Genomic DNA, 12,184 nt, shown 5'->3' with positions numbered 1-12,184 from the left:
GGAAAGAGAATGCATTTTGCCAGACTCCTTCATGACCCCCCATCATGGGAAGACCTGCCTATAGGATGGTTAAGACGAAAACATGTTTCAGGTGCAATGCTTGGTCTGTAGTAAAGCTGAAAAAAGAAAGATGCTCATTTTCAGATACTTCTCTCTAGAAATGCACAAAACAGAGCAACATCTTTGCTTTCTGAGACCTGATCCAGCTTCCTGACTGTGTTGTGTTCGAGCAAGGGCTGACAAAAGACACGGTATCAACTTTCTATGCCCAGTTCTAGCTCTCCAAGCCTGCAGAGCTGCTTCAAGTGTGAAAACATTTTGCTAGAGCTATAGTAGCTCAGTACAGTGTTGTCATCCAATCTGTGCAGGCACTCACTCTCTGATGTTCTGCAAATATTAAATAATACCCAGCCTAGAGGGGAGCCCCAGGATACTCCAATAGATGTTAGTCTCACAAATTTGAATTAAAAACTGATCTAGGTATCAAGAATGCAATTTGTCCTTTAAAGGTAGAGTCCACAACCAGACTCCAAAGCAGATTTGTCAAATTCAGAGTCCTGATTCAAGGTGGACATAAAGGTCATTCCAACAGCCAAATCCCCCTGCCAAACAGTGAATTCAGTAGGGATATGAGCAGCAGTTACCTGTATGAGCAATGTTTGGGAGGTATAGAAAGAAACCTTCCTTAACATCATGTTCGTCTGATGACACCACCTCAGTGCACAGCACCACTCCAGGGAGCTCTGTGGTGTCTGGAGGTGTGGATGCTTCAGGCAAAAGAGCCCTTGCTCACAGCAGCAGTGGCAAATGGCAGACCAGTGACTGCCCTTCTTCATGCAACTCTACTGCCTCTCATGTTAATGTTTTGCAAAGCTTCGCAGCCTGAACAAGGCCCAAGACCACTAAAAAAATTATAAGGCTCCAGTTTGAATTATTTATGGTATTTATGGGTCAAGGTTCCAAATGGCCTTTTTTGATTACCCTCCCTGCCCCGAGCAAACATGGATTAAGATGATACTTAGTGAACTTCAACCTCACATTGCATATTCACTGAAACAAAAGCTCTGAACAAACAACTGCACCAGTGTTGTGATCAGTCATATTGTCAGCAAACACCATCACTCACTGCCCCTTTTCCCACATAATTTAGGAATTTGTTAAAGGGCACAGATCCTAGTGCAGACCCCTGAAAATCTCCCTGATGACCTTCCTGTATTTAGCCCTATGTTTTTTTTCAACCTTCTATCAAATAACTACCCACGTTAGGTTTCCCCTTTTATCCTGCTGCTTTTGACTTTTCTGTAAGGTCTTTTCAGTGAGGCTTTGTCAAAAGCTGTTGGAAACCCAAATCACATCAAGCAAGTCACCCTTCCCCACATACTATGATAACCTCGTCAAAAAAGCCCCAAGGTGTTTGTAAGGCAGGACCTCCCTTTGCATCCTGAAACTAAACTGGCATTGTTGAAAAGGCCGTATTTATCCTGGGGGCTGTTCTCACCTTTGTTACAGCTCCACCAGCATGTCTGGCACAGCCAGAAGGCTTCTGGACCAAGAGTCCTGTGTTCTGACAGGCTCTCAGAAAAGATTTTTGTTGCTGCTGTGACAGATGGAGGGTTTAGTACTACCTTTGATTATTTCCTTTTTTTTAAACTAGCTGATATTCTAATCCCTTTTTTGACAGCTCAGTTATATTTTTATGCTTAATCTGCAAGAGTTTATGTTCTTGTCTATGTTCTTCACTCAGACACACCTACAGCTTTTTGAATGATGTTTCCTTACCCTCAGCCCTCCCTCCTGTTATCAGTGCCAGCATCTTTCACTTTTTCAGGCCTTTCTGGGCAGGTGGTAGCCCTGCCACTGTGTCCTCAGAGGTCACTTCAGCCATCTCCACCCACCCTTGAGGATTTAATCCTCCTAGCTGTTCCTTGGAACTTCTTTTTAACAAGCTCAGGGTCTCCAAAGCTTGCAAACCATGGGGTCACTCAGCCGTGCCCTGCCTTTATTGCTCCTGCTCATGTGCAGGGCGTGCCGGCAGATAGAGGAAAGCACGTTCTCTCCCAGTTTCCTTTCCTCCCTCCCATGTCCTGATCATTTGCTCAGGAGGGTGCAGGAAGCGTGCCAAATCCACCTGGGCCAAGAGCATCTGCTGACCATCCCTGTAGTCTTGTGAAATCACTTCAGGGACACTGGGCAGCAGTGAGCTCAGGCCCAGCACACATCTGAACTAGGAGCCCGGGAGAAAAGCCAAGCTCCCGTCCCCACCACATCCTGGCTCTGCAGCTGGGCAGCTTCCCCTCTTCTGGAAACACAGGCTCTCAGGCCTCACAGGCCTGTTCAGTGACATGCACAGAGAGAGGATCACGTGGAAGTTTTCATTGTGCAAATACAGGACGACACCAAATCCAATATTCCTGACAAAGTTCATTTTCCCAGCCCTTCCTTCCACCATGACAGATTGATGAATTGTTGTTCAGTACCCTCAAGCCTTCGAGTTTACAGTTTTTCTAGGAACCCTCAAAGCTGAGACTTGTTACATCACCAGTGGCCATATCAGAGCAATCGAGAACGAGCACTGAGGGGCAAGAGAGAGCAAGACCATCTCTGTTAGAGATTGTTGCCCCAGACAGCAATCTGCTACTGGCAGGAGGCAAATAGGGGAGCCAGGCTAAAGCACTGTCCTGTGCTGCCTGATGGAAACACACACACACACATTTCATAGCTACATCTACCCAATAAGTAGGATAACCCATCTGTTATTCTAAGGCTCCCAAGACTAGTTTTAGGGATTTACAATGAGACTTCCCAGCCCATTAGTTTTCCTGGTAAAGACATGTTGCTGCCAAGCTTCCCAACTGAGCTGCTTTTCCTTCCCATTCAAATTGTGGTCCTAGGGGCACTGCCCAGATCTGCCAGCATGTGGTACAGAAATGCCACCAAAGGCTCCTACACCAGCAGCTCCTGGTCCCACACTGGAGGACATAGGCAGCACCCTGGCAGGGGGAAGATCACAGAGTAGTGCATGAAACCAAAGATTGGATAAACACTGCAAGATTCACACCAGCAAAGGGTCATAAAAAACCATGGACATCTGTGCCTTGAGTTTTGGTTGCAGAGCACAGGGTCCATTCTGAAGCAGGGCTGTTGGCAGGTTTTTTGAGCTTCCTGGGCAACCTCAGCCAGAATTTGACAAAGCAGTTAAGGTTTCAAAGAACAGGCTTCTTTCAACTTCCATGAAAACAAGTAGTTTTGTAGGTGAGAAGAATCAGACTATTTTTTCCTTCTAAAGAAATGTTACAACGTGAGCTCAGCTGTCAAGAAGTAAGTCCACAGAAAAAGAACCTGAAGAAATGAGGCTACCTAATTTCTAATCTTCACCAAGGTATTTGGTTTCTTTGCAATTCTGGCAACATGGTAACGATTCTCCATTCTCTACAGTGCTTGAGGGTATGGGAAGGCAGACTTGCTCGTTGTGGCGCTGCTGCCACTGCTGAGACACTGAAGGGAGAAAAGTCCTCCAGCAGCACCAGTCCCAGCAGAACCTGCATTCAGCTGCACTCTCACATCAGCTGTGCCACAGGCAAGGCTGGAGACATATGGGCTAAGTGGGGAATTGCTTTTTTGCAAGTCAGAGAGAGCCTTATGCCGTACAGCCTGCACTGAAACATATAATTAAATGTGGCAAATGACAGTATAAGCTGATTTGTTTAAGTCCATTGCAGAAATTCATTCTTCATGTCCAAATAAATACTTGATCTCTGCAGACAATGCTGGCAGCATTTTGACAAGGCAATTTAAGATGGTGTTTTTCCTACATGAATATTTGCTCAAAAAACAGGAACGTGCACAGCTAATGCACTTGGCTAATATCCTACTTATTTGGAACTAACAAGAGGTGTTTCCATCTCACAGACTGTTCTGTTCCCCCAACACTGCCCTGGTCCTTTGGAGTTTTCCCCAAAGCCATCTGAAGTCCCACACACGCTGGTGAGAGCCCAGGGCAGCATGTCTCATTCTGAAATGCTTTCAAAAAAATTAATTTACATATACTGGTGAGCTTACTAAAAGCTGATGCAGCCCTTTTTGATCTAATTTGTTTTATTTGTTTTAGGTTTGGCCTATTCAAGTTCCCACTGAACGTGAACTAATGTCTTGCTGTGAAGTGTTAAGATTAGTCATTGATTCAATTAACTGCAGGAAAAAGAAACTAAAACAAAAATGCAATTTTTAGCCCCAGGATCCAGCAGTTAAGGTTGAAAGTACCAAGCGTGACAGAAATCCCTTGTTAAAAAGATTATATCTGAATGCAAATTTACTCAAATTTACTTTATTGTTTAATCAAAATAAGGCTAATAAAGGAAGTGTATCTTTGAAACTCCATTTTCAAATGTTTTAAATGTATATTCAAATGTTACATTGCAGTTGCTCCAAACAGCTTCAAACAGCTTCAGAATAATTGCTTCTGCTATATATCCCTTATGCTGGAGAGAACACGAACAGAAAGACTGGTCCATTCTGCCAAAATCCACTGGAAGGAAGTGAGCTGAGGCAATAGAACATCCTTCCTTCCTCTTGCTGGTCATCTGCTCCCACAAAATGCCCTCAGGGCAGATTTTGCATGGATCTGGCTTCTGCCCATTTCAAGAGGATGTCACTAGATGGGAAAGGGTGAAGAGCAACCATTTCTGACCATGGTAGTTGTGAAACACCTGCTGTGTCCCTTCCACCCTTGAGCTCAAGCACTTTACAGGACAAGGATGAAGAGGTGGCAGCAGCAGAGGGGTTGGGGAAAAAACTTGCAGCTGGCAGGAGGTTTTACTTTGCTGGACAGGGTCTCTGTAATTGTTAGTGGGAGAGAAGACAAGCAATCTTACCAAAAGTCCTTACTTTCTGGATATCCACCTCATTACTGGGGTGGATTATGGAGAAACACTATCTTTAGACAATGAACGAGCCTAGGGACGTGATCCCTGTGAGAAGCCATCCTAGGCAGAGACCAGCATCTCATCTTGCATGAAGTCCAGGCCCTTCAGTGTGCAGGAAACTCTGTGAGGGAATAATATAAAAAAAGCGAATTGTCTTTTCTGCAGTGTAATCACACCCTTGCCCACACACTGAGCATTGCAGGGGGTTCTGACAACATTTTTCAGCTGAATATATTGAAAGAAGAGTATTGGGAAAGGAAGAAGAGCAACCAAAGCTGTGTCATCTTCTCAGGCTTATTCTAGATTTTTTTTCTTTTATTTTCTTCATTATTTAATTTTTACCAAAACTCACTGTCTTAACAAGATACCTCTGCTGGCACAAGTCCTAATGCAGATGCAGTTACATAATAAAAATAAAAATAAAATAAAAATAAAAATATAAAATAAAAAAGCCTATTCTATTTGGCAATGTACAAAAGAACTCTGGTGTCTATCAACTGCAAATCATCACCAAGGCTGATGGGCTCTGATTCAAGCCTATAACAAAGGGAAGGGCTAAAGCAGTTTCCTTCAGTGTCAAAACTCATCTTCCTGTTAATGTGCAATAGGTACAAAGTATAACAGACAAAGATTGCTTATTTAATCATCTTCAAACCTGGAATTTTCTCTTTCCAAGTCTGTGACAGGTTGAAGTAGCTCTTCAGTGCTGTTTATTTATTCATTCACGTCCCATTTCATTCTGATCCACCCCTGACAAAACACTTGACGTACTGTTTCACAGTCTTTTTAGGATGACCTAAAGCCAATCTGCCACTGAGCTGAAAAATCCCAGCCTTCTCCTCTCCCTGCCTGCTGCCTCAGTCCATGTCCCTTCTTCAAGTCAGCTCCAACAATTACACAGCTACGCATCTCAAACATCCAACAGCAAAGCCTCACCACTCAGTCACAGCTAGGCAGCTTTCCAATTAGCCAGGCCAGGGGCACTAGGGCACAGTCAGATGTCCCCTGTCAACAAAAAGCCCTGAGGAGTAAGAATCCACCAAATAAAAAAAGCAGATGTCCCAACTTCAGGCACAACTGTTCAAAACTGATGTCCCTGGCACCACAAGCCCTGTGTCATTAAGGTCACATGCCACTTTGGTCTAAGATGGGTCACACCACTTAGTGCCACCAAAAAATCCTTTGTTTTCTGAACCCATCCAATGATGGGTTAGTGTGAAGGGCAGTACCAGGAGTGCCACTGGGGCTGTTCCTTCCCAGCACCTTCATCACATCCTCCTTCTGGCCACATCTATAACTGCCAGGCCACAGCAGGCAGCAAAAGAGGGGATCCCAATGACCCTTTCTTTTTTGATCATTGATTGCTTGGCAGGCACCTTAGGAAAACAACTTGGTTGTTTCTAAAAGACCATGGTGCCCATGGTTAAGGAACAGGGCAAAACCAAAAAGAGATCAGTCCTTTTGCAGGATGCTGCATGGTTTTATCTACTCAGAAACAGAAGGGATGGGAATTCAGAGCAATCATCTTGTGGGGCAGCTGCTTCCCTTTTATGGAATGGAGCACTCACACAGCTCTCACACACCCCTGCTGTGCTCCAGCCAGTCACATACATGATTGTCCCAAAGAGCTGAGATTTTAAAAGTACACTGGCCTTGAATGGAGTCGCTGGCTGATGCTCCACTGGCTCTAGACACGGAGTGGGGGGAAAATTCAATCATCAAGCAATCGGCAGCTCCAGCACAGAGTAAAGTCAGTTGCTATTTCAGGGAAAGGAAAGGCAACTGTTCCCTGGAGGGAATGACTGCACTAGCTCAGTGCCAGGAATAGGCTGAGATTTTGAATTTTTTTTTCCCCTACACTTCAGGAAAAGCGAACACACAATGTTCATTCACAGGGATCGTTTCCTGAGCATGATGTGTGCTCGCTGTCCCGCAGGTCACTTTCCAGTGTGTCACATCCTTCTGCACAAGGGAGAGCAGGAAATGGCAAACTCCCAGTATGAGGCAAAGCATTCCCATCGCAGCAATTGGTCCACAGGAGCTATAAATTGGTCTCCTCCAGAAACAGATCAAAATTTGTCTTTGGGGAGGTCAGCTGGAAACTAAAGGTAAGTTTGAACCAGTATTTTTTGGAGTTTCTCTAAGTACTAAGAAAGCATTTTAAAGTTTTGGACTTATGTGTACCTCTATTTTTGGGGAGATTTTCCTCCACTAGCAGGAGTTGGTTTTGTTTTCCTTTATGCTGGCTTAAATCAGTGTATTCAAGACATGTATCACTGTATGGTTTATGCTATATAGAGAATGACTGTTCTAATGGTGGTGAGAGGGCTGCTGTTATTACCTGAGACTGCTCTCAGCAAGCACATCTGTCAAATTATTAAGAAGCCACAGGAATCAATATATTTAATGATTATCGTATTGTTCATTGCTAAATCATTTAAGAAATGTTAATAATTCATTGCAATGCCAGTATCCGTATACTTTAGTGTTAGTCTTTGTGCTTTCAGCTTCATCTCTGACTATAGTGTAAAAAATAAGAGGACACTGCCTCCAGCTAAGAAAAGCACAACGAACTAAGTGGCTCAGATGGCCCAATGATAGTAAGAGGGATTGGGGTCATTGCTCTGAAGAGTGTAGGGGGAGGTACTGAAGGATTCTGTGAGAGATGGATTAGGATCAGTAGAAGGGAAAAAAATTGCAGTGAGAATTATTTTCTTACACACTTCAGGATGGAAAACTCTTCCTGGTAGGAGGTTTTCTCCTCCTGAAACACAAGGATTCTGAAGAATGAAAGCCTCAGGGATCCCAACTGTATCACAGGCCTATGTGAGGGACCAGGCACCTCCAGTTCACAAGGTACAGGAGACTTAGAAGTTAAAGGGTAGATGCAGCAACAAATATTTTTTTCTTAGCTGGCTCTGGGACTGGGTCTTGCATGTCTGCTAGAGGCCTCTTATGGCTATGAGGGCTTTAGGAACCACAAACAGCTTTTTAGCTGTATGGCTAGACCTTGCTAGGTGCAGAAGCAGCACAGCCTTGTGCACAGTGCACAAGGAGCATAAAACACCTGTTCCCACCAGACAACTGGCAATGCTACATCACTCCTGTTGCCTTCTTTGCCACCGTTGGACTATACGGAAGCAGGGGTAAGGGTGCTGTCTTCTTTTGAAAAGCACTTTGTAGCCCTAGAGCAACCTGCAAAAGCTTATTGGAACATTTCTTCCTACCCTTGTGACAAAGAACAGAGAGAGCAAAAAGAGATCACCTACCACTGAAACCCTGAAAAATCACCCTCTAGAAGGGAAGACACTCTCCTGCTATCTTGCCAGGGGAGGTTGCCACAGCCAGCAGTTTTCAAGCCTTTCCTGTTCACAGGCCCCTGTATTGCCCCTGCTTTTCCCCGGTTGCCCCATCCCCAAGGCAGTGTGCACGGAAAGTGGGCCTCCCCTTCTGATGTTCCCTTCATGAACCTTCTAAACAAGGTCCACAGGCCTCCTTTGCCACTGTCACTGGGGATCCACCAAGACAGGTTGGACAGTTCCCATCTTTGTCCAGACCCTGCTGCAAAGTTACAATAGGAAAAAATGCTGCAGGACCTTGAGTTGCTTATGCTTAAAGAAAGGACGGATGTTCACAATACCCATCTGAGGCAGCAATGGGCTTCCCCTCATATATGGAAAAGACAGACCCTGGCTCCCCTGAGCAGCTTCCCCCTTGTCCTCCTTTAATGGAAAATGACCCCAAAATAGCAACCTGGGATGGGTGGTTTTCACCTCCTCAGCGCCTGGCCTTTCTTGTGAAAGATGCCCTTGAATTTTGAAGGTCCTCTGAATCCCATCATGGGGACAACACATTAGTTCTAGTAGCATTAGTACTCTGGGCACTGAGTCACTTAATCTCAAGATAATTTCTATCTCCAGGGTTGGAAGATATTTCATGTCTTCAAAGAGGTAAAAACAACCTCTGACTCCAGTCCTTAAGATATTTTAGTCTAATCAGAGAACAAGAAAAAACGTTTAGAAGTTCCTCTGCCTGAAAATTACAGTGTAATATGGTATTTAAATGTGTGTATGTGTGTGCGTGTGTGTGTGTACGTGAGTGTGTACGTGTGTGCAGACAGAAACCCTTCACGTAGCTGATTGAAGAAAAAAACCTAAAATTGGCTGCATGCCATCCCGGAGATAGTGGTCCAGGCTCAGCATGTCTCGTGGGTGGTTCTTTTTTTAACATAAATCCCATTGCAGCCTTTTTTTTTTGTTCCTGGACAGAGGCCATGGAGAGAAACGGCGCTGCCTGTCCCCAGGCGCTGGACCCCACTCACCACTTCCACGTGGCGCTGCTGGATCAGAGGCGGAGGCTGCGTGGCCAGATCGCTCACCTTCACAAGGTGGCTCATAAACTCAACAAGCTCCGGAGAATGTCCCTGATCGCCAACGTCAGCGGGAGCACCCTGACTGCCGCAGGAGCGGTCACGGCCATCGTGGGGCTGTCCCTGAGCCCGGCGACGCTGGGGGTCTCCCTGCTGGCATCAGCTGTGGGTCTGGGTCTGGCCGCTGCCGGGGGGGCTGTCAGCATCACCTCCGACCTCTCCTCGGTGCTCTGCAATTCCCGGGAGGTGAGGAAGGTGCAGGAAATTGCAGTGACTTGTCGGAAGCAGATGAGGGAAATCCTTGGCTGCCTGGAGTTCCTCCGCAGGGCGCAGGGCCCGGGGGACCCCAGGCTGCGCCAGTCAGAGAAGAGGGCCTCCATCTCGCTGTACAACTCCGTCTGCTTCATGGTCTTCTGCGGCTCCCACAGCTTCCTGGTGCCAGAGTACACAAAGGAGGTCACAAAAGTGAGCCAGGCTGTCCTGAGGGCCAAAATCCAGAAGCTGGCTGCCAATCTTGAGACGTGCACCAGAGCAATGGATGAAGTCTGTGAACTTCTTGAATCCAGGACAGAGCTTTCCCCAGGTGCCAGGAGACTCAACTTGGGTGCTAAAACCACTGCTGAGATCCTGAGACCATCCAGCTGAAACAGTGTTTGACACTAATTAAAACCAGGCCTGGGGACATAACATTATTCATTGTTACTGTTAGCACTGCTACCTGTTGCTATCATACTATTGGTGGTGTCAATCCACACAGGTGCACGCACCTCTGATGTGCCTTATCTGAACACAAACTCCTTCCTGATAGGAAGCTGAAGCTTCCACAGACATACACACCACCAGCTGACAGTAGCCACTTGATTCATGTTGGAAGTTATGATGGACATTTGGACTACAGAGCATCAGATCCCAGAGCCTGAAGGAAGGTAGCTGCTCCTTAAACCCACGTTTCCCCAGCCATCTCTCTGGCTCTTCAACCCCAAGGCAGCAAAAATAAATGGCTCAGGAGTCTGACAAAATTCCTGAAGTCCTGGTGCTGACTGAACCTGGTTTGTAAATAACTTATGACTCTATGAGTGGTAAAAAGGCTGGGGTACCCTTAAAAAGCCAGCGGCTGCCAATTTCTACTAGAGTACAGTCCCATTGCCAAGGTACATCTGGAAAGGCTGTTGAAGGAGCCGCTCCAGATAAGACGCATCATATGGATGGCTCACCATCCCAGGTGAAATAGCAGGGCCAGAAATTGTTACCCCTTTTGAAGAAACCTCTCCAGACTGAGAACTGTGATGTTTGCATTTTATTTATTTACACAGAATTATTTTAAGATTTTTATATTGTATTTAAAGATGTATTTTTTTTTTCCTTTAAAAAGCAAGCCTCTGCTCCAAAGAAAAGCAGGTGTTCTTAGAGGCAAAGCAAGTCTGTGGCATGTGAGAGCAAGTTATCTGTTCTTTGGCTGTGAGGGAGGGCAAGTCCCTGTAGGAAAAGGAAAGCATGGTCTGAATGCTGGTAGTTATAAAACAGGTGAAACATGGTCAAGTAGTGACAGATCTTAAGAACCAAAACAAGGAGGACAGGTCAGTGACCCTGGGACCAGAGCCTGCCTCAGGGCCCTGGTGGAAGAAAGCAGTTATATCTCTTGCAGCAGGGAGGGAAGTGTAGGTTGGTGTTAATGGTCTGAGCTAGAGCCCAACTGTGGTGGGAGAACACCTGAGAGGTGGAGGTGCCACCCTCTGTGCAGTCAAGCAGCCTGTGAGACCCACAGTGATTTGTCTGTGGGGGAGGAGGCAGCACTCATGGAGAGCTACACATTCACCTAGTGAGGCTTCCCAGGGAAGGCTTCATGTTAGCAAAATATATACTGGTACTAATACTCAGGAGGGGTTCAGAGGAGTAGGATATTTCAGTGACAGAGCATTTGTGAAGCAGGAGAAAGGACTGGGACCTTATTTCAAGTGACTGTTCTGCTAAATATGTCCCTCATGATTCTTGAACCCTCAGTGACTCAGTTCTCCATCCAAAAATGGAGATAGTAGCACTTCCCTACCTCACAAGGATGTTTTTGGGACAATATTGAAAAGTGCTCAAGTAACTGTAATGATGGGGGATCATGTCAGTACCTGGAAGAGGTACAAGAAAGACACCCCAGAAATCAGCTTGAGACAACTTGAGGAGTTAATCCAGGGATAATTCCACCTCCACGGGTATCAAGTATACCCCAGTGGATAAGGGAAACTTCCCTGCATATGTATGAATCAAAATGATCCGAAAAACTCACTCTGTAATTCTGTAACAATGAGCAAACTCTTAGGAAGGGCAACACTTCATCTTCCAAATCTTGAATCCTTGTAGTTTTTGTCTTTTCCTCTCATGACGTCAGAGTTTTACACAGAAGAAGAACAAAAGCTTTGGTTGCTCAGAGTGTGACTCAGATGCTTGTAATGCCCATGCCTGATTGCCAGAAATGAACAAGTACCCTGTTGGTTCGATTAAATTAATATGAAACACTTTGTGTCAGTGTCTCTGCACACCTATATGTGACCACACTCCTGCCCTCAGCTCACTCTACTCAGTTTCATTGTCCAGGCACTAAAGCCAGAGAATCGATGTGAGCAGCTGGACATGCTCAGAAAGGATGAATGAAAAGGGAGGTCATCAGCTCCATGCCACACAGATGGAATTTGTCTATGAGTGTATGTGCTTATGTTTGTGTGAATGAATATCCTGTTGTGCACATAAGCCAGTGTACTCTGTGGATGTTGGTCTCTGACATGCAAACACTGAGGTGCATGTGTGTGAGCACCTAAGTGTGGTTGTAGAGTCTGAACTGCACACTAGCCAAAGGCAGACACGATGCACATTTTTTTTCTAGTGCTTCAGTATATCACCAGTT

The 12,184-nt window shown here is 45.5% G+C and overlaps 2 protein-coding genes across 2 annotated transcripts in view; one reads left to right on the top strand and one right to left on the bottom strand.

Annotated features, from left to right (window-relative positions):
• The window catches only part of LOC104394384 (histone H1.10-like), a 9,256-nt gene extending 7,371 nt beyond the window's left edge, over positions 1-1,885 (bottom strand). Inside the window, exon 1 of the mRNA XM_010003972.1 lies at positions 1,821-1,885. Coding sequence (XP_010002274.1) covers positions 1,821-1,885 — 65 coding nt within the window. The remainder of the gene's footprint in view (positions 1-1,820) is intronic.
• Positions 1,886-9,195: 7,310 nt separating this feature from the next.
• Positions 9,196-9,936, top strand: APOLD1 (apolipoprotein L domain containing 1). The gene has a single exon (XM_010003891.1). It carries the CDS (start codon positions 9,196-9,198, stop codon positions 9,934-9,936), a length of 741 nt encoding a protein of 246 aa, XP_010002193.1.
• The last annotated feature ends 2,248 nt before the right edge of the window (positions 9,937-12,184 follow it).

This window comes from Chaetura pelagica, unplaced genomic scaffold, assembly GCF_000747805.2.
Source record: "Chaetura pelagica isolate M959 unplaced genomic scaffold, ChaPel_1.0 scaffold281, whole genome shotgun sequence".
In the NCBI taxonomy this organism is placed as follows: domain Eukaryota; kingdom Metazoa; phylum Chordata; class Aves; order Apodiformes; family Apodidae; genus Chaetura; species Chaetura pelagica.
The sequence above is the reverse complement of the archived record's forward strand: the minus strand, read 5'-3'. Positions and strand labels throughout refer to the sequence as shown.

Excerpts from the sequence above, each read along its gene's own strand:
- APOLD1 (XM_010003891.1), top strand. The coding sequence starts at position 9,196 with ATGGAGAGAAACGGCGCTGCCTGTCCCCAGGCGCTGGACCCCACTCAC.